We start from the raw sequence: 22,719 nt of genomic DNA, 5'->3' as shown, positions 1-22,719 counted from the left end.
ACTCATTCCCGGCCGGGACTGTCAAGTGCACGGACAGCCGATTCCCCCACGCCGCACAGCACCCGCACTGCACGGTCTAAACAGCGGGCAAGACTCTGGATTACATATCACTGTGCTGGCACAATCATTTATTTTGTCTACTCGCTATTGGAACTATTGACACTTTATCTCTACAGTTTTTCCTTTTCCCTGTTTTTTTAAGAGACATTTCCACATAAGACTATCATCTGCTGAACATCTCAGAACATCTGAGAGCAGATCTATTTGAGATATCCAATACATTACCCACCAACAGGTGTATCATTTATCCATACTTTTTGGACATTTGTTTTGCAGATTGCAATTCACCCACGACTGTTTACATTTATCTCATGCTGATTTTGTAAAGTTTTATATGTTATGTTTTTATTTATATACCACCTGCATTGATGTATGGTAACCTCTTCTATGTTGGTTTCTAGATACATTAGTTTTTATATTATATGTTTATTCTTATATTATCGCATCATTAAATGTGACCCCTATTTATTTACATTTTCACATCATTTAGTTAATTTCAATATACATACCAATTAGCGCTCCCACAAAAGCATTTTTTAGTCTTTTGTACTTTGGGGTCTGCCTATCCCCTTAGTGGAGAGCTGCTTATTGTATTGTCCTTTCCCAGATCTCTCCAGAGCGCCCAATCTTTTGTTAAATAATATAATGTATAGACACAGGGCCGTAGCTAGGGTGGTGCGGTCGGTGCCTCTGCACAGAGCGCAACGTTGCTGAGGGCGGAACACCGAAAGCCCACTCACCATCTCATAATACTATTAGTTTATTCCAATCACTAGTGCCGGGCGGCCGCTGCTGTGTGTCCGCGGCTTCCAGCGCAGAGGAGGCAGGGCAGACAGACGCAGCTTCCCCGCCTCCTTCTGAGGTCCCGACTCCGGCAACCTATTAGGGCAGGAGAGACGGAGACGTGATGACATCATGACGTCTCCCCACCCAAGGCTCCCAGAGGTCGATGAGGAGCTGCTGGGCTGGCTGCTGTGTGGTGGGGGCTGGTTGGCAAGGAGTGGCGGCGGCACGGTGGACACAGCACACAGGAGTGGGATGTCACAGGACCGAGGACCTGCCAGACAGGTGAGGTCTTACTGGCTGGCAGTATTAAAAGTAGTGGCCACTGGCCAGCCCTGCAGCCTGCCCCAGACCCCATCTTTTACAACCCCTGTTCTGCTGGTGCTGAATTTAGTAATAAAACAAATAACTGTACAAACAGTATATAACACACACACACACATATAAATATATATACTGTATATAGGCAGTTGGGGGTGCACCAATGAACTTTCTCGCACAGGGCACCAAAATGTCTAGCTACGGCTCTGTATAGACAAACACAAAACAAACATTGTAATAACAACCAGGGTGTATGAGCCTTATTTGAAATAGTGGTGTCATTTATATTTTTAATTGTTTCCCAGAGCTTTTGTGATATAAACAGTTTAATGATTGGCTATAAGCTGGTCTAGCCCTGTGAATGTTCTAATGTTCCCATTAGCCACAGACTAGACAAATACCTGGCATACACTGTCAGATAAAAGGTCTGTCAGACCGACATACATTTTACCTTAAGATGCGTATCCACTAAGCGATATTTGTAGGCGATTGAACGAAAGCGACGTCGTTATCATTCAATCACGTGCAAATTGTGCATGCATCGGGCACATCTATGTCGGAAATGACCAGCGATGCACGCGCTCGCTGGTCGTTTCCGACATCTATCATCGCCCGTACATTCTGGTAAACCTGACGATCACGTCAGGTTCAGCATGTACAGGGATGAAGGATGTGCCTACACTGAACGTTCAGTGTAGGCACATCACAGACGGAGAAACTACAGCATGATTACAATGTTGTAATCGTGCTCTCGTTTCTCCGTCTATTAGTGGATACGCACCTTTACACTGGCCTGGAGCTGAAAATGTTCAAGGGCCTATACTGAGATGGGGAATAGCTGTGATTGGTGCTGTGTGGGTGTGGTCAAAGTAACCTTTGTGTGTACACCCCCTACACTATGAGACACAATGTCTCCCTAACTACACAGAAATAGAAAAATTGCATAATGTTTTTTAGGGGGAAAACTAGAAAAACTATTTAAATACTTAAAATGTATGGTCAGTTAGGCAGCTGGTAATCATGCTGTCATGTTGATGGGCCTATTTTTATGTGGAGGCCTGGAGCTGTAGCTCCATCCGCCCCATTGTTAATCTGGCCCTGCCTTTACAGCCTGAACACCGTCAGATATCATGGCTATACAGTGCGAGAGATGTCACAGTATATGGCCAAACAATATCTGGGTTCCTCCCCTGGGCAGGAAACAATTCCCTGTTCCTCCAATCTGAAGGAATAAAGGATAGTTCGGCAGTTGGCTGCGACACGGTCAGGTGCTGCTGACCAAAGATCGGATCAGTTGTCCAATCATCTGAATGGTCGCGGCCATACACTATGCAATTATGGGCCCGATCTGTTTATATTCTGCGGATCAGGCGATAATTGCAATTATTTCGGCCTGGCTTAACTCTGAATCATCTAAGCTTTGATTGGTTACATAATTTGGTCTAGTCTGCTGCATGTTTGATTGTTCCCATTGGCTTTACAGGTTGTTCTAAGACACTCTGCCTGGAAACCGAAAAAGAGATAACAAAATAAAGTAAGATCCCTAAACCCAGTGCCTTATTTTAAAAATAACGTAGGTTATAGATGATTATTGTTTCATAAAAAAGCTAAGGGACTACGATTTTGTTATCCTCTGAGCCACTGCAGTCATATGAACAACTATTACTACAAAACAAGCAATATGGGAGTCCCAACACCTTAATATATCCAAATAAGTAGAGAATATATTTTCATCACATCTTGCCTCAACTATTTAAACCTTCTAATGTCTGGTCTCCCCTCCTCAACCTCTTTTTTACGCTACTGCTAACTCCTGCCAATCCTTCCATTGGGTCCCTATACACTTCATAATTCAATTTAAACTCCTCACTCTCACAAACAAAGATCTCACCCTTCCTAAGTACATTGCCTTCCACAATATCTACCACCGACATAGGTCAGCTGGAAACTCCTGCCTCTCCTCTCAAATGACTAACTCCTCTCATTGCCATCAAAGAGTTCTCCCATGCTACCCCTAACTTATGGAACACTCTCCCTGTGTCTACCAGACTCTCCCACAGCATCCATTAATTCAAACACTGAGTTATCCCTACCCACTCATTGCTGTCTTCACTACTACCTCTCCATTTAGAAAGTAAGCTTTCACAAGCAGGGCCCTCTCTCCTCTTGTAACATCACTCCCCATATAACTATGCCAATATCTATATGTATGCATATACAGGTTGAGTCTCCCATATCCAAATATTCCGAAATACGGAATATTCCGAATTACGGAATAATTTTGGCATGACTGAGATAATAAAACCTTTGATTTTTGATGGTTCAATGTACACAAACTTTGTCTAAGGCACAAATTATTAAAAATATGGTATACAATTATCTTCAGGCTGTGTGTATAGGGTGTAAATGCAGCATAAATTTATTTCATGTATGTACACAAACTTTGCTTGAGCCACAAAATTATTGAAAATATTGTATAAAATGAGCTGCAGGCTATGTGTATAAGGTGCATATAACACATATATGCATTCTGTGTGTATATTGGGGTCCCATTCCCAAGATATTTCATTATGATATGCAATTATTCCAAAATACGAAATATTCCGTTATCCAAAATACCCCTGGTCCCAAGCACTTTGGATATGAGAGACTCAACCTGTATATATATATATATATATATATATATATATATATTTATATATATATATTTATATATATATATTTGTTACCCTGACATTAGGTTACTATGGCTACCCAGCATCACGCTCTGGATGGCACTGCAGAACTTTGTAGTGCAATATAAATACTAATATTAATAATTGCACATAATAAGAAATACTACTAATGTCAATGTGTTATTAAATATTTATTGAAAAATAAAGTGAAAAGAACACTACATATATAAATAAGGAAGAAATTCCCCTTCAATTATTGGGTAACTCGGTTTCTCACCTTGAGTGTTATACGTGGGTGCTGGCTCCTGTTGAGGAAGCAGCTTTAATACTTCTCTGACAGGCACTTTATACAGTTCAGTATGGGGCCAAGATGGGGTGCATGTCTGCTCTGCATTTACCCTCTGGCCCTCTACCGGTAATGCCATATAAGCAGCCTTATCTGAAAAGAAAAAAGAAGTTTAGAGATCGGATTGCTGTACAACAATATTTAAGTATTACATATGCAATGTTACACTGCAGTAGGGTGGCTACACATTGTAGAGTCCAATATTGCATATACTGCTTGAATCTTGTGATCCGTGCTGCCTCTGTGGCACATTAAAGAGGACATGCTGGAAAGCCATTATACCTGTTAGGGAGCTTCAGGCAGCATGAATGTTGAAAAGCGTGATGATAAAAACCTAGAATCATCCTGGGTGAACCTAAATGCAGTAGGGTGTGATCTGACCATAGCCAAGACTGCTTTAGAAAAAAACAAAACAAAAACAACAGCAGCAACATTTTAAACCCTTGCTGACACTGAGCACTGAGGGCAGTATCCACGGCTAATTACCACTGACGGGGCTATTAAATTAACCCTGATGCTGCCACTTATCAGGGATTTTGTTTAGTCTGCCTCAGACAGGTGAAACCAAATCCCCGGTAAGTAAGCACTATTACCCTGAGCACTGGCGTGAAAACACAGAGGTCCTTGGCTTTTACCGGATCCTATTTATTTTTGCTATAAAGGGTATTTTGCCGCATTAAAAAGTGCTATAATTGGATAGCCCGATAATGACCATCTGGCTTTTATCGCAATAAAGGCCCTTTTTTTTGTGTGGCAAATTACCGTGTGTAACAGTATACCCTCCTAAGCCTTCAGTTGCAAAGCACATACATAACCGGTCAGATACTGTACTTTATTCACATAGCAGATCACTGCCACAGGATTTACATGGATTCACTTAAGGACCCACCAAACAAGCGATATGAATAATTTTCAATGACAACTACTTGTGCCTTTGTCGCTCTTACAAAGAGTGATCTAAGCCTAGCTGTTTTTCCCCATTAACTGCAAAATGCATGTTAGAGTATACAAGCTGCCAGCATTTTTAGCTTAATATTAAAAAGCTGAAGTCCCATCCTCCTTCAAAACACCATGATTCAAACAAGCTGCATGCAAAAAAACTCAGCTGTTTAGTTGCATGATCTGCCTCTTAATATTTCATATTCTATGACCATGTTTAAACCTACCAGATGACACAAGTCTTAGGTGGGCTGCTCATTAGTAGATATATTGGACGATATATGGTTCAGATGCAGATCGGCTACGTGTCAGATGGAATGACGTCGCTGGCAACAACATGCAGGTGAATGCAGGATGGAAGGGTATATTGCACAGTCTTACACCGGATCGTTAAGTGTGTTACGGCCGCCCGATATATACTTCCATCGGGTGTCGGGTTGGCTGGGATACACTTCGTTCTGATGTGTACCCGGCCTTAAAAACAATGGAATAAAACCGCTGAGACTGAGGAAGCAGTTGTGCAGAATTGATGGCTGTCAAGACTTTTAGCAGAATAGTAATTTAATAATAGAGCGTACAGATATACAAGAACATTCTCTGTGAGCAGCTACTGTGTATCTACCAAATTGTGAAAATATGCTAGGGAGGAAGTGTAGCGTAATAAGTGGAATTTGGCCTTGTTTAAATTTACTTGGCTCAGAGTTTAGCTATGCAATTATAGCCCCTATAAACACACCTCCTGGACTGTGCCTGAGCACACAAACAGCTCAGCACATAAAATAGTGCAGCTATTAAAGCAATTCGTATAAGACCTCTGACTGATAACATGTGCAGAATTAACCTGCAGTCTGTCTACCAGATTGCTATCAGTTTAGTTTTGCATAACCAGTATCAACAAATCGGTGATGCAACATCTGCAGGTGTATATTATGTTTACTGGTTGAAGTGGGCATGACATTTACATGTCTGTAAAAGCCTGTCACCCCCAGGTGCCGCCAGGACGATGCTCCTGCTGCTCATGGTGCTGAACGGTATTGTAGTGTTTTATTCATGCAAAGGGATATAACAAACTGTACTGATTCTGTTTTTATAAACTACTTAAGTTAAATGACTTGTTGGGGGAAAGGGGGGCAAGCTCCATCCACCTCCATCAGAATCTATTACCAATGAGCAACCAAGAGAAGCCCAGGCATTTTGCATAAGTCCCACTCATGTACATGCAGAAAGTTTTTTCTCTTTTCATTGGATTGCTTTGAGGGATCACAAACTGACCTTTAGGAGCTGAGTGGTACATAGGTCTTTATATTTATATGTGTATTTGCATATACAATGGCTAACAAAATTATTCAACCCCTTAAACAGTCAAGATATGTCTGTATTACAAATGACAGTAAAGTTAGGTACACACTACACACACACACCTGAACTCATTGTATATGTGTACGTCTGATCAGTCATTAACGAAGGTCGTTTATCACATCATCCCACCTGTTCTGCACAGCAGATGGAACGCTGCATCATGCAATAATACATAGCGTCATCGTACATCGAATCGTGCACTGTCGCTGGGTACACACATCGCATAATGCATGCGCAGCTTTACACAAATTGTTCCAGATAGTAATAATTTTATTTATATAGTGTTGTTTCTTCTATAGGAATCAAGGCACTTAACAGACAGTTTGAACAAAATACAACAATTTACAAACAGAAAACTATGAATATAATAAGGTTAGATATGTATGAAAATGCAGAGGCCATGGCAGTAATGCAAAGCGTGCGGGTAGCCATTTTGGGTAATCAGTTACTAGGATTTATCATCCCACCCCTGATGAATCCAGCCATTTTAGGCACATTACATAGGATTTCACTGGGCAAAATGAGGAATGCCTGGAACTAATGACACACAACGGGAGAGAGAAGAGTATTAGGCGAGATCCTTACAAGTACTTTTGAACCATGCATTGTTCATTCAACACAGAGCAACAGGCAAGACACTACTACACTGGCTGTAATGTGCGAATAAGCAATGGATATGAAATAAACAAGGGTAAAATGAGAAGTGAGCTGACAGGATACCCACTGCATAGGTAATATACCAAGCATGATTGGTGTAATGGTTAGTATTACTGCCTTCGGTTCACACTACAGTCCTATGTGGAGTTTGTATATGCTCTCCATGCTTACGTGGGTTTCTTCCTTGTACTCCTTTTTCCTCCCAATCCAAAAATATAGCTATAGTATAGATTGTAAGCTGCACTGGGACAGGGACTGATGTGAATGACCAAAAAACATATAAAGCACTGCAGAATATATACGAGGGTGCTTCAATAATTAAGGTAACAAAACCTCTCATTGCGTAAATTTATTCAACTCGTACATATACGCATAAATCAACAATATGGCCTTGGTACAGATTATTTTTCCACATAGTCCTATTGTCTAATCATTTGTTCCAACAGTACACCAATGCATCTATCCCGGCATAGAAGAAATCAGTGTCAAATGCCTGAAGCCAGGACACGACGGCTTGCCGGACTTCACCGTCTGTTGCGAATCGCCTTGAACCCAGGTGCTTTTTCAATGGTCCTAAGAGATGTTAATCACTTGGTCCCAGGTCAGGGCTGTAGGGAGGATAGTTCAGTATCTAACAATGGTAGCGTTGTAACAACTCACGCTTGCGGTTGCCTGAGTGTAGTCTTGCGTTATCGTGTAGCAATACTACACCTGTTCGCAGCAACTCAGGCCATTTTCGACTAATTGTCCTCCACAACCGGCTAAAAGTATCACAATAGCAGACAGCATTCACAGTATCTCCATTGGTGAGGAAATCAACAAAAAGCACGCCCTTGTTGACCCAAAACACGGTCACCATGGCCTTCTTTGCTGATGGAGTTTTTTTTTTTTTTAATTTCTTTGAAGGCGGGGACAATGTGCATTTCCATGTCATGGATACTTGCTTCGTCTCCTGTGTCACATGATGCAATCACTTTTAGGAGGGAATTAAATTAGTCAGGGTAATTTACTGTGGCTAATTGATTCCCTGGGGCTATTCAATTAGCTCCGAAGGCAGCCCGCAGGCTTCACTTAATGGGGATTTTTTTTTCTGGTCTGATCAGTCCTGAGAAAAAAACCCCCAATTATTAGCATGTTAATGGGTGCGCCACAACCCTGTTAACAAAAAGGTACGTGAATTTATACCCAATAACACGTTAATTTAACAGACATTATAAAGGGGCACGGGTGAAAATCGGGGTTGGATTTGAATAGCTCCAGACATTAAAGCCCATCACCCTTTTTTTACCCACGTTAAATTATCAGTGCTAATTGAAATCGGCTATAATCACCTGTAAAAATACGCTGCAGGAACTGCACTCCCTCGTCATGGTACCACTGCAAGTGCACGAGAGACAATCCCATCTTATTAGTTTTGTGAACTTCTGTGAGTTGCTTCGGTACCCAGCGTGAACACTTTTTCCTGTACTCCAGTTGCTCATGAACGATGTTGTGCACACTACCCACTGAGATGTTCATTAGTCAGCAATATCACATACTCAGATCAGTCTGTCCTCCTGAAACAAACCGGTGGGCATTTGGCCACCTGGATCGCTGATCATCTTGAACGTCTGTCCTGACGTTATCAAAGGCAGTGCACCAAACCGGTTTCTGTGACATGACGATAACACCGTACGCCTAGACTAGTTAGCGATTAATTTCAGCTGCTGATGTGCCCTTTATACGCAGAAACCTGATCACACTACGCACCTCAGTGTCTGACCATGTTTCCGCTAGACCCACCCTCTTACAGCTGATATTGGAACGGTATGACTGATATGAGGTGCAGTCTAATGGCCATGAGGGAAAGAGGTCTACCTGATCTGACCTGGTGGGAAATTTGAATGAAATAGAGAACATTACACAAGTGAATGGTCTTGTTACCTTACTTCTTGAACCACCCTCATATATAAATAACTTAATAAATGATTAACTAGTGTGTATGTTGCCAGTGCTATGTGGGTGTGTACACACCAGATACTATCAGCCCTAAATATATAAAAATTCCATCATATTGTGAGGAAATGATAAAAACAATTTTAATACTTTCGATCTATGGCCGACCACGTGGCTTGCTCGCAGCTGGTCATCATGCTGCTTGAGCTTGACGATGAGCCTATTTGTATGTGGAGGATATAGATATATATATATATATATATATACACACACACACACTGTATATACACATATACATACACACATACCCACACATATGGGTGCAACTACTGCAGGGGCAAGGGGTCCAGCTGCTATGGGGCCCATCTTCGTAGTCAAAGTTACATGTGTTATATACATTTTTCCCCATTTGGTGGTACATAGGAGCCCTTACAAAATTTGGCTATAAGGCCTTCAAATACCTAGTTACACCCCTGTACATACACATCAACACACATATATATTAACATGCAAAGGTAAATTTACAGGCTTGAATTGTGCTTTTGGCACATCTGTAAACATTACTGATGGATTGTAGTACCTGCTCAGTATGTAGATGTCATTGCTCCAAATGGGCTATGACAATTCAATGAACGAATTTCAGAATAGAATTGATTAAAATAAATGATTATGTTGACAACCGAAATATTGCAATGTTAGATTTAATTCTAAACACTAAGAAAAGTTGTTTTATATAAGACTGGCTGTGACTTTTTGGAGTTGATTGGCCTCTAATTGAGCAGCGGTTTGAAGTGCTAGCTGAAGAAATGTAAGAACTTGAACTATGGCCTGGCTGGAAATCTTAGTGTAAGCAAGGCTTATTCTGTATGCAGATGCCACTCCCAATGATAACCTGACCCTTGATTAGTATGCCTGATTTGATGGATGAGCTTAAAGCTTTTGTTCCAATAGATGGCTTAAAAGGTTAAAAAAAAAATCAAATCCCTTTCTCCTGACCTGCTCTGGCCATTTTAAGAGAAATTTGGGTTACAATGATGCAAACATTGTAAAATTATTATTATTGTTTCAATTTGCTACATTATATGTCATTAATCAAGACCTCTTCCAATGACATACATGAAATTAGTGTTCTCCACTATATAGATCTATGCCTTTCTGCTGAGGTAAGTAGTGGACATTCACTTTGTAGGAAATCTTCAAAAAAAAAAAATTGTCCAATTTAAGGGATATAGCTGCAGACCACCTTTTATTTAGAAACTCTTAAGGAGAATATCTTAAGGAGAATATCCTAGGCTGTGTACAGTGTTTTACAGTGTTTTACTAGAAGTGTTTTTTTTTTTTTAAACGTATCCTTAAATTAAAGAGAATTGCAGATGACAGGACAGGACTTAAACAGGAGGAAAACAGAAAGAGAACACTCAACCTAATATCACCACAACTAAGGAACTATCAGCAATTGGAACCTGCCTTTCGCCCTCATACAAACTCATCTGTTTGTTTAAACGTACAAGTTTTCATGTCTTGCTTGTAATTGTTACCTGTGTGGGAGCTGTTGATCAGTGAAGCATAGTTTTTTGTTGTATGCTGCCTGGTGCTTACTCAAGCCCAGTACAATTTGCTTTTCTTTGAACAATAAAGCAATTGGCTCAGATGTAGGCCTGTTTCTAAAACAGTCTTACTATATCTACACTATTGCATGTATGAGTTAAACAGGAGGAAAGCTTAGGATCAACCTAAAATGTCTACTGCTGTAAAACAACAGTACTTTGAAGAAACTGTGCTTTGGCCTCTCTCCAATTCAAACACCTGCTTTTTCCATTTCCTGGACACTACTTGCTGGGGAACCCTGCATGAACATTGCAAGGTGACAACACCTGCATGATACACCTCTGAGTGTTTTAATTCTTTCCCCTACGGCTCCTGCTCTCCACCATGGACACTCTCTCCTTAGGTGGAGCTCCGTTACCTGGCCATGGGTATCTGTCCATATACCCTGTCACCCTAATCCTAACCCTTAACACTAATACACTAACCCTCATTCTTAATCCGAATACCCTCACCCATAATGCTAAACTCCTAACACTAATACCCTAGCCATCATCCTTAATCCTTACGATAATACCCTCACCCTTACTCTTACTCTTAATACCCCAACACTAATACCTTAACCCCCTCACCCTTGAGTTCTATTGGATAAAATGCAATATATAAATATTATCATTATTTCTAACCTCAAAACACATACTCCTCCACTAATACCCTTAATCTTAAACCCTAACGCTAATACCCTAAACCCTCACAATTAATCCTACTACCCTAACCCCCCGACCCTTACTCTTAACTCAAACCTTGACCCTAAACATTAATACCCCTACCAAACCCTTAACCCAACTCTATCCCTAACCCTAATAACCGCACCATTATAGGGAAGAAAAATTGTCCTTATCTGCATTCAAATTCTATGTTATACTTCGAGATCAGTCTTGCTCTTAACAAATAAAACATTGTCTGATGTAAGGTGAAAATCGATCATTTGTTTGCGAAACAAAGTGGTTTATGACAGGAACATTTTTATTAATAAAAACTACTACTTTCGCAATGTAATGTAACATTCTACATCATTAACATGGTCTAAAGGCGGTTTATTGTGTTATAGTCTCATTGTGATTTTAAGCTTCAAACTTCATATGCCTGCTTCTGTGGCCACACATGCTAGGCTATTGTATCAGATATCGGGAAATTATGTCAGCACCCATAGTGTCAGTGCAGCACATATGTCGGACCTTCCTACAAAGTAAGTTGTTGAGGAGTATGCTGATGAAATGCAGCATATTAACCCCACTTCCAGAAAATGATGTGTCTTGTGTCTACTCTCATTGGGGTATTGGTGTTGTGAAAAGAGGTTCACTCTCTTAAATGTCTTTTAATTCACAATTCGTACAAGTCAGGCCTACATACCTACAGCCAAATACAGTATATTTTTTTAAAGAATTGGCTTGAGAATTTTGGGTCAGGAGTGCAGAGAGGGCAGACAATTCAAAGAGGGTTTCAAATGGATGAACCTTGAGAAATACAGCAAATAATACAAAATAAAAAGGATGGGTTTTGCAGAGTATTTCCATCTAAGGTTACAGGTTACGGTTTCTTTTTAAACACATTTTCTAAAAGTTTACAAAAAGATAAACAACATACATATAAAAGGTTTTCTATTTATATTTGTTAAACGAATACATATCACAAATTGAAAATACATATCACAAATTGAAAATACTAAAAAGAGACCAGAGAGATCTAAAAGAACAAAAGCCAATGTCTGGCAGTCACAAATAAGTTAATAATCTACATTAAACACGTACCATCTTTGTCTGTTACTTTCCCTTTTGGGCTACTGATTGTCTGCTGCTCCTTGTCATGAGACTGAGGTTGCTTAGTGGGTGTTTGTCCATCAAGGGCCGACTCGTGAGCCTTGGTGATCTCCTCTTGGTAAAGGGCCAAAGCGTGATGTGTTTTCACTGGAACACTCTGAGGAACAGACTCTAAGAAGCCTTCTGAAATCTGAAGGAACAAAGGTCAACAAACAGCTTCATCATCACACAAACTAAGTAGTTAAGCTCCAGCCTCTCTTATCAGAAAGCGATCATGTGGGATAGATTGTAAGCTTGTGAGCAGGGCCTTCCTACCTCTATATCTTTCTGTTATTAGCCAGTTTTGATCTTTTAATGTTTCCAACTGTGAAGTGCAACAGAATATGTTGCGCTGTATAATAACTGTTAATAAATATAGCAGACAAAAAGCAAAGAGCAGCCTGTTCAGAGTTAGGAGAGGTCCTGGCATGACGAGAAGCATTGGGTCACTGAACAGGAAATAAGGATTTATGAAGAAACAAATACGGATACAACAATTTGTAAGTGTTACAAAAACCACAATGACTATAGTTACCTTTCACATCACTTTGTGACAAGTCTCCTACTCTACATGCTAAATGTCATTAAAGTGATTCTGCACCTTCATCTTAAAGGCAGATCGAGGTTTCTGACACGTGGAGGAGGTGTTCAGTGCTGCAGAGAACAGTACATACATCTCACCTGCCGACTACTCAAATCAGCGCCATGAGCCCGATTCACCCCCGCCGACAAAAGCCACCCCCCAGGAATGCTTACTGAAAATCGAATGGATCTCCATGTAATGCCGAACTTCAATTATGTATTGAAGAATAAACTCCCAGGATGCTCTACCATTCATAATAAATACACCAGACAGGAAAACACTTTGCCTAGCCCTCATGTCAGCAGCCACACGTCCCTGTACCTTATATCTGGATGTACAAGCATGTATTATACAGCTTTATATGCATTAGGTTATAGAGCACAGAGGGAAGAGAAGTGGAGGAGTCCCTTCAGTGACATCGGTTTTTCAAGCATTTTTAATGTAGTCAAATAGGACCCCAATGAAGTGACTGGAAAGTTGCTGAATACCATGAATAGCACATGAAAGAGGCATGTATACTTTCCTTGTGCTGAGCAGGGCTCCCTTAAATTCAATGAAGTACTGATTAGCACATGAAAATAAGGGAATCATTGCATCATTCTTTTGAACTCTATTACAACCTATGTAAACACCCTACTGTACTGTAATGAAAAAAACCAACACACTTCATAACAAATGCTAAAAAAAAAAAAAGAAAAAAAGAATTATTCTATATTTATGATACTGCCCGGCCCTGTTAAAACCTGTCTAATGTGTGTCAGCTCTGTACTTGTCATGTAATAATATAGAGAAAATAAACTTAATTGTATAAATGCCATCACGTGATTGCTCCAAAAACCCTTTTTGAGTTTTAAAATGTAAGGCAAATACATAAAAGGGAAAATAAAGGAGAGAAAAAAAAAAAAAAAAAGCAGAAAAGAAACAGAGTTCTGACCCCAGATCACATCCAGTTTTTTTAGAGTCACCGGGCAGACATTAAAAGGAAGAGACAGGTTGTATGACTGTTTCAAACAAGAAAACATTGTGATTGATGACCAGAATCTGACGGCAGAACAGCTCTTGCACGAGAGACCTTGCTGTGCATCTTGCTACTTCCCCTGATTGCGCTGACATGCAAATCAATGCACGGAGCCACACACACAGGAGATGAGGGTGCAGTACCTTCATCAACTGACACACAAGTTAAACATGGCTCACAGCTTTCAGACCTTATATGTGGCAATTTACTTCATTCATTTTTAAATACAATAGCTTACTTAATAACATTTTGCAACTTTCAAAAACTTACTGCGATAAACAGCAGCCACTAAGTAATTTGCATGCTTATGCCTGATGGTAAGGATTACAAACAAATTGTATGGCTATATTTAGTTATTCATTTATATTTATCCAACTCATTGGTATATGGAAAGAAGCCACTAGTATCTGTGAGAAGCTTTTTATCAGAAGTAACTGAATGACAACTGTCTTTAACCAGTCTATTATCTTTTGGTTATAAGAAATGGTCACTGTTGCAAATAAATGTGCAGGATAATACTAGACACTGTGGGAAAAAGAGAACAAATTCACATTCTGTACTTTTATATAATGCAAATTATATAAATTAATCATAGCCATACACGTGTGTGTGTATATATATATATATATATATATATACATACATACATACATACATATATATATGAAACATAGGGGGAACCTAAACCCTTATTACAATAAAATATACCACTAGCCAAACAGGATTGTTTATATTAATGCAGGGAAAGTTTAAAGATGTCATTCAGCGTAGGCTATCAGCCTGTCATTACAAATGACTACAGTAACAGCCGAGATGGAGGTTGGAATCAGGCAAAGCGTACCAGTCACCTACACACAGTAGAGGGAGCCATTTGTGAACCAATATTCTCAAGAATACATCCCATCAAATCACTCTGTCCTTTAATCTCAGCAACATTACAGGATCAGACAGAGTATTATTATTACATTTTATTTATAGGGCGCCACAAGTGTTACGCAGCGCTGTACGCACAGAGAGCAGACTAAAGTCTTGGTATCCCTCCCTAGCACATTACACATGGAAAGACACCATTTTACAACTACCATAAAAATAAGTTATGGCAGTTGCAAAAAAGTCTTACAGTAAGGGAAAAAAAAAAAAACTTGTGATTATATAATATAATATAATATAAATGTGTGAATTAATGTACAGTTACAGACACTTTTATTTTGCATATGTATTAGCATCATATGGAATGAACAACAAGGTAACCACATGACTGAGTGTTTCCCCTGAAGAAACTTACTATGGGTGGAATGGCAGCTGCTCTCTGCTTCAGTTGTTTCAGGTCCAGTGGTTTCTGAGGCAAAGAGTTCACACGCGTGTCGCTGCCAGTGCTTAGCAAACTGGGCCGGGGAGACAGCAGCCTGCACACACACGTACAACACAAAGGTCAGTCATTTTATTATGGCTTAACAATATGTATGACAAAAGCAATGAGCAAAGGAGGATACACTGGGATCGATTATTTGCACACTTCTGGCACTGATTACTTCTTTTGTTGCAAAATATACTTAGAAACTAGATAACTGGAGGTGCATAGTATTATGACACACAAATGCAATATAGAATATTGCAAAGATGTTATTATTAGCAGAACTGTGAGGAGCAACCTTTCCTCAATATTTTAGGATTATTAAGCCACAGCAGACCTTCCAAATCTCTGACATAACCTCTTTAGTAAAAGGTCAATTTTATGGTCATGGGCAATGAAGGACCACTTGTGGCCACTTCCAGCCACCAGCTCTTTCCTGCTTTGTCGTCATATTTATTTTTACAGCTGGTAAAGCTTGTTTAATAAGCCTGCTATTACAGAGAGGTGTCTCTCTCATTGGTTAAAGGTATTTACTACTGAGTAATGTATGACCAATGGCGTAACTAGGATATTTGGAGCCCAAGTTAAAATATGGAGAAAGCCCCCCCCCACCCACAGTAGGTGTGTGCGGTGAAAAAGCAGGCGTGGTCACATGCCACAAGGGGCGTGGCCATTGGAAAATGGGGGCATGGCAACATGACAAACAACCGTGTCTTGTCACTCTTGAAACATTCCTTTCCATTCCATATGCACCTTAATGCCCCCCAGTAGTGGCCCCCCCTTACGCAATGCCCCCAGTAGTGCTCCCCCTATGCAGTGCCCCCAGTAGTGCTCCCCCTATGCAGTGCCCCCAGTAGTGCTCCCCCTATGCAGTGCCCCCAGTAGTGCTCCCCCTCAGTGCCCCCAGTAGTGCTCCCCCTATGCAGTGCCCCCAGTAGTGCTCTCCCTATGCAGTGCCCCCAGTAGTGCTCCCCCTATGCAGTGCCCCCAGTAGTGTTCCCCCCCTATGCAGTGCCCCAAGTAGTAGTGCTCCCTTTGCAGTGCCCCTTATATAGTTCCCCCAAACCCCCCTATGCAGTGCCCACAGTAGTCCCCCCTATGCAGTGTCCCTTACATAGTGCCCCCAGTAGTAGTCCTCCCTTTGCAGTTCCCCCAGTAGTGGTTGCCCCTATGCAGTGCCCCATATATAGTGCCCCCGGTAGTAGTCCCTACTTTGTCTCTCCCATCGCCCACTGCGGGAGCTGGAAGATGGCGCTCATGAGTGAGCTCTAGCCCGGCTCCGGCAGTGGGCGCAGCAGTCAATGAGAGTCTGTCTGTGTTTGTTTTGGCAGCCAATGAGAGTCACTGCCGCTGGGTAGTACGAGTGTACTAGCCGACAGCGGTGTTTGTTACTGTGTACTGCAGACCGCACTACACTGACCAGTGTCCTGGAACAGGGCCGGCGTTCTTGTAATGCTAATGGTACTATTAGCCTCGTACAAAACAGCCACCTAAGTTAATGGAAAAGTACGGCAATAAAATCAAATAACACTATTCTCTCTAACAGAGGACCAATGGGAAGGTAAGGACAAGAGGAAAGAGCAAATAGGGACATGCAATGCATACAATTTAAAATCTTTCTTAATCATTCAAATAGTGTACCGGCAATCAGCAAGCACTTAATACAAAGAGTCTACAAATATAGAACATGTTAAACAAAGGTGGATTGTGCAAAACAACAGGCAGCGATCATTATTGGAAAAAGCATTTCCAGCAGACACTTCACTGGAGAGTCCTTCTTGAGAAAGCAAATTCACTTTAGAGCCATAGAACTGGCTGGTGAAATGTCATTATATTGAGGTCAGCTAATTGGGTTTAATTGAAAAAGAAGTAGTGCAAATTCCGCACAGCAAGGACATTTAGCTCCTATACACAAAACTAGGCAAATCTAAGTTTTCTTCTGGATTTCTTACAGAGGGTTTGTCTAGTCTGGGCCAAGCTTAGTTACAGTAGATGCACCCTACATGTAGCAACTCAGTAGGATGCCACTCTTGGAAAGGACAATCACTTTGCATTCAATGCAATGTGACATAAGGCTTCGATGACTAGTATGCTTTCTCAGTGACGTCAATAACAGAGGACTCACTGCTAATGCTTCTCCCTTCCCAATCATAAGGCAGGTGAAAAGATTAAGGGGGCTTTTAGCAAACTGGAAAGAGCAATTTAGAATATATATATATATATATATATATATATATATATATATATATAGATAGATAGATATATATATATATATATATATATATACAGATAGATATATGGAGAACTAAACAGCAGACCAAAGAGTAATTCTATAAAATAAAAATCAATTAACAAAAAAAATTAAAATAATAAATAATTTTTTCCCAAAAGTTCATTAATGGATTAGCAGCTATTCTAAAATCTAAAATGGAGGTGATAAAAAAAAATAGATTTGAGTATGTATTTTAATACACCAGCTGGAGAGTCGCAGAAACTAAAATCACTTACAGGGAAACGTAGGTTTGCCAGCTCTCATTATTTTTACTGGAACAGCCACAGGTTTTGTATATTTTAGCATGTAATACAAACTCAATAAGCTGTGGGTGTAGTGGGTTACAGTGGTACTAATGTCCTGCGTGAGCGAGTATCTGATCAGAGTAACTTGTATTTTCTAGTCTGCATACAATAGGCTCTGTCTACTAAACATAAACAGCCATAATGCACCATTTGTGAAACAAAGAAACACCATATTCAGTGTTTAGTATTACATACACCACTGCCCTGTTTAACACTTGTAATGATGAATCTCATTATTATTGCCATCTCTCTAACTTAAGCTTGGCATCCACTATACAATTTTCTGTCAGATATCTGACTGATTGGAATGAAAACCTGGTAATGTATGGGATAATGACAATCGTCCATTTGCTCACAAACACTGGAAAATAGCCAAAAATGGTTGCTCAGAAAAATTGGTTAAAACACACAAAGTTACCCAATTTGAACAATTTTTTTTGTCCTTTTTTCAGTGTTTAAAACCATATGATCGACTGTCATTTGCTCCCATACATTACCAGGTTTTCATTCCAACCAGCCAGATTGGACAGATATCTGACAGAAAATTGTATAGTGGATGCCCAGCTTTAGACAGGCAGGCCCACTCCCCCTGTCTACAGAAGATGATCATGTAAAAGTACCCAGGAGGAGGCAAATATGAAGAAGTAGTGTATAAATATGCAGCTTTCTCTTCCATATTAGCCAAACTATATAGACCCTTATGTATGTATAGTATTACTATATGCAGTATTCATTATCTGTATGGGCAACTGTAATAATGACCATTTCTGCTCTGTATGCTACATGAAAACTATATTTTAAATATAATTAGATTTGTCCATCTAGGATTGCTGTGCTTTGAATGCGACAGAGTTGGTGGAAAGGATTGTTTCTAATACAGTGCAACTTCCCTTTTATGTACTTTATGAGATTGTAGAACACTGAATGGTATGTATGTATCAACGGTACTAGGGTAATCCAAGAGAATAATATATCTGTGCAACCTTGCAGTACTGCTATAGATATACACAGGGCGGTAGGGATGGTGGTGCAGCTGGTGCCTCCGCACAGGGCGGAATCCTCCAGCGTCACCTGACACAAACTGCCTGGCTCCGGAGGTCTGCAGGAAGAGACCTCCTGCAGTGCTGCGCGGCACACCTGCAACACCGATTAAGATCCCTGCCCTCGCGTGAGGGGCTGGATATACACCAGTGCTTCCTGTCTATTGGGAATGATGCTGTGAGACTAAAGTGATAATCAGTAGCCAATCACCTTAATTTTATGGCTACTCTAAAATCTAGGAATCACCATATACAAGGGTGAATGAGACCCCATTTGCTCTGTGATCGGATGGCTTCACTCCACCAGGCGATCACAGATTTTTGACAGAGATAGAATAGAGGGTGGTTACTCGTCCCTGTGTAACCTGGGTGGGCTTATTTTACCACTACAAGGAATTCCCACTTCTCATCCGTAATCAACTGTACTGACTCTTCCTACTAGGTAGTGGGCAGGTAACTTGCTGCCACCACCAGACTCCTACACCGGCACCTGGAACCACCTAAATCTTGGTATGTGTGGACACACTGCTGCAACACTTCCTTGGTAGTGTTGGCAAATCCCACTGGTCCATCAGAACGGACCTGTCTGCATGGGGTAGCTGGAAGAGGGTTTCAGCTTAGAGACACTTGGCTCAAACCAGAACAGATGGAGAACAAAATAGCATTTTGCGCTATTCTGTGGTCACAGGGTACAAGCAGATACAGATACAGCGTTTTAAGGCAAGATGTTTATTTCTCTCATGTCTTGAAAAAGACTGTTTGGGACAATCACAGCATACAAGATGTTACAAAAGTACAATCCCTCTCGATGTTCCAGAGGATATATTCATGGCTTGCAGGTCCATTTTTATCCAGTTCCAAAACACAATACCACAGATAGCAAGCCTGCCATTGGTCCCTTAACCAATCAAGCTAAGTGCATGAGATCACCTGGACAGTTAACTGCAGCCATGGTGACCTCTAGGACTTCACTTCCAAGATTCTGCTGGGGGACTTTATCACCTTCTCTGGTCGAATATGGGTTCCAGAGGCAGGGAGTAAAAATCACTAGGCAGCAGTCTCCTGGTGACCGAGTGTGAGCTCTTTGAAGCTCCAGGGAAACAATTAGCTGACTGTTCTGGCCAGCTCTCTGCTCCTTCTCATCTGAGTCATGGGGCTGCAGAGGAAGACATTCCAAATCCCTGGTAGTGGGCTGGAGAAACCAACAGACCATAATGGGCTTAAGATGCCCCAAGACCACCAGGGAAAGTGTAAGTGCATTTTTCATTCATTGCAGACATTTCCAATACATATACTTTGTGCCTGGTGCCCTGCATCATGCATACATAACAATGTTGAATACAGTTTATAATATATTTTGTATATATTAATTTATTTTATACACTGTGCCCAGCGCTCAGTGTTGCTAATGCAGCCAAAGGGAGCTAGGCTCTCGGCCTCCAGCATGTGCACACAGCCCTGCAGTCTGGTACTATGTTCTAGGTTTAAGGTTCCCAGCGAAAATTTAGGGTTAGGCACCCCCCCGGGAGGTTAGGCTAGGGGGTGGTTAGGATTAAGCACCCCCGGGGGGTGGTTAGGGTTAGGTATCCCCCCGGGGGACTTGGGTTTAGGCGGTGGGGAAGGGGGGATTAGGTTTAGACACTTAGGGGGGAGGTTAGAGTTAGGCACCCCTATGGGAGGGTTAGGGTGTTCAGCATTGCACGCTGAATTAGCCCATAAGTTCCATACCACCTGCTCACACACACACACACTAACACTATGGTTAATTTTTTTGTTGGGAGCCAAATAACCTACCAGTATATTTTTGGAGATCGTATGAGCTACAAACATAAAACACCAATTTCAAACAAATTACTTACCGCAGTCTAAATGATCAGCATGGAATACACATCTACTGATCCCCTCCCTCCCTCCCAGCGGTATGATGCTATGCAACTATTCTCATTTCCAGTGACCCAAAACATTTTCATCACCATCTGTCTGCTCTCCTCATACCTGTTCTTGTCAGTGGGTTCCTGCTCTTCAGCCTCATCTGCACTGCAGGTGGCACTAGAGTCACTGTCTGCATTTGTCTTCCCCCCATGTTTGCTGTGCTTCTTCTCCACTTTCTGTGGAACTTCAGTTGCAGATTTCTGCAACTCTTCTGCCTTATCAGCAACACTATCTTTCCAGTCTTCTGGTGCCTCCTGTTTTATTTCACTTTTGGCTAGTTCCTCACAGGCCCTTCCTTCATCTTCCTCCTCCTTTTTGAGCGTATTGGGCTCCGGTTCTTCTTTGGGTTCCTTCCCATTACTAGTCCTTTCACTAAGTTCCTGAGATTTTAAAGTGATGGAGTTACCAGGATTGTCTGGCACCGCACTGTCTACTTCCGCCTTGGACTCTACCACTGGCTTGGACTCATCATCTTTGCTAGCTTTGGCTTCCTGTCTTGGTGAAGGAACACTCTCTGTGTCAGAACTGTTGTTAACGGCATCTGATGGAACATAGCAAAGGCATCAGTTTAAGGCAGGACAACACAACACTTGTACTGTAATGCACAAATTACTATTGTCTAAATGCACATCACATCTTTGTGCATGTGGTTCATTTCTACAAAGTATTGATCCATGTAAGTCCTTTAGGCAGCATATAAATCTGTATAATATTTAATGTAAAGATTAGAAGCAAAAAAGTTTTAGTAAATAGGAATACTTAACACAGTATTAGGGTATATTAAGGTGCATTATATTATTCTACATCATACTTGCCTACTTTCATTAGCACATTAGGGAGATTGTCAAAACAAAATCAGTGCTCCCTAGGATGAAGAGAACGTGTACTATTCCGAGAGTTGTCTAAATGAGCCCCAAAGCAGTTTAATGGTTTAGCATATACACTGAAGTGCCAAAAATCATGGGTTAGCAGTATTTAAAGTAGTGGCAGGTGGCGTCACCGTACTGAGATGGCTTGGAAATACCCAGACCTGCATCAGTTAAATCTTTATATCTCCTGAGTCAGTTTGAACATCGACTAGGCTGCTCATGGCAAGGCGACATGAATTATCAGAGTTCGAACAGGGCATGATAGCGTGTGCCTGATGGATGAGACATTGCATTTCCAAAGCTGTGCGGACATTCAACATTCCTTGATCTACTGTACGATGTCACGTGAGTACCGAAAATACCCCATGGAAGGCATTACCAACCACCATGGGCAGCGCAGTGGTCGACGGATGCTTAATGATCTTGACCATCTGCGTCTGGCCAGAATTGCCGTGGTAACAGACAAGCGAGACTGGCTGATAATACATCCACATTCAATGCAGGAAGTACCAGACACACATCCTGCAGGTCAGTGCAGCGTTCTTTAGCTTCCATGAAATATGGGAGAAGATACACCAGACCCTATGAACACTCGTGATGTTGCTAATTGGACCCTGGAGGACTGGCAACATGTGGCGAGGTCCGATGAGTCACAGTTCCAGGCTGATGGTAGGGTTTGGGTGCGGCGCAGACCCTATGAGGTCATAGACCACAGTTGTCAACAAGCCACCGGCTGGCTGGTAGTGGTTCCATAATGGTGTGGGGTGTGTTCACGTGGCATAGGTTGGGTACCCCTGAACACTTCATTGACTGTTAACCGCAATGTTGCATTGCTTAATAACCATTTGCAGCCCTAAATGGACTTAA

General features: G+C 41.2%; 1 protein-coding gene across 14 annotated transcripts in view; it reads right to left on the bottom strand.

Annotated features, from left to right (window-relative positions):
• NCOR2 (nuclear receptor corepressor 2) overlaps positions 1 to 22,719 on the bottom strand; it is a 535,580-nt gene that overhangs the window by 77,237 nt on the left and 435,624 nt on the right. For all 14 annotated transcript variants that reach the window (XM_088482142.1, XM_088482138.1, XM_088482137.1 and 11 more), the window contains 4 exons: positions 21,047 to 21,524; positions 15,366 to 15,486; positions 12,432 to 12,630; positions 4,117 to 4,278 (listed from right to left, as the gene is read on the bottom strand). In XM_088482142.1, the coding sequence (XP_088338268.1) occupies positions 4,117 to 4,278; positions 12,432 to 12,630; positions 15,366 to 15,486; positions 21,047 to 21,524 (960 nt within the window). The remainder of the gene's footprint in view (positions 1 to 4,116; positions 4,279 to 12,431; positions 12,631 to 15,365; positions 15,487 to 21,046; positions 21,525 to 22,719) is intronic.

Source organism: Taudactylus pleione, unplaced genomic scaffold (genome assembly GCF_031769625.1).
Source record: "Taudactylus pleione unplaced genomic scaffold, aTauple2 ptg000282l, whole genome shotgun sequence".
Classification (NCBI taxonomy): Eukaryota; Metazoa; Chordata; class Amphibia; order Anura; family Myobatrachidae; genus Taudactylus; species Taudactylus pleione.
This window is presented reverse-complemented; position numbering and strand designations above follow the sequence as displayed.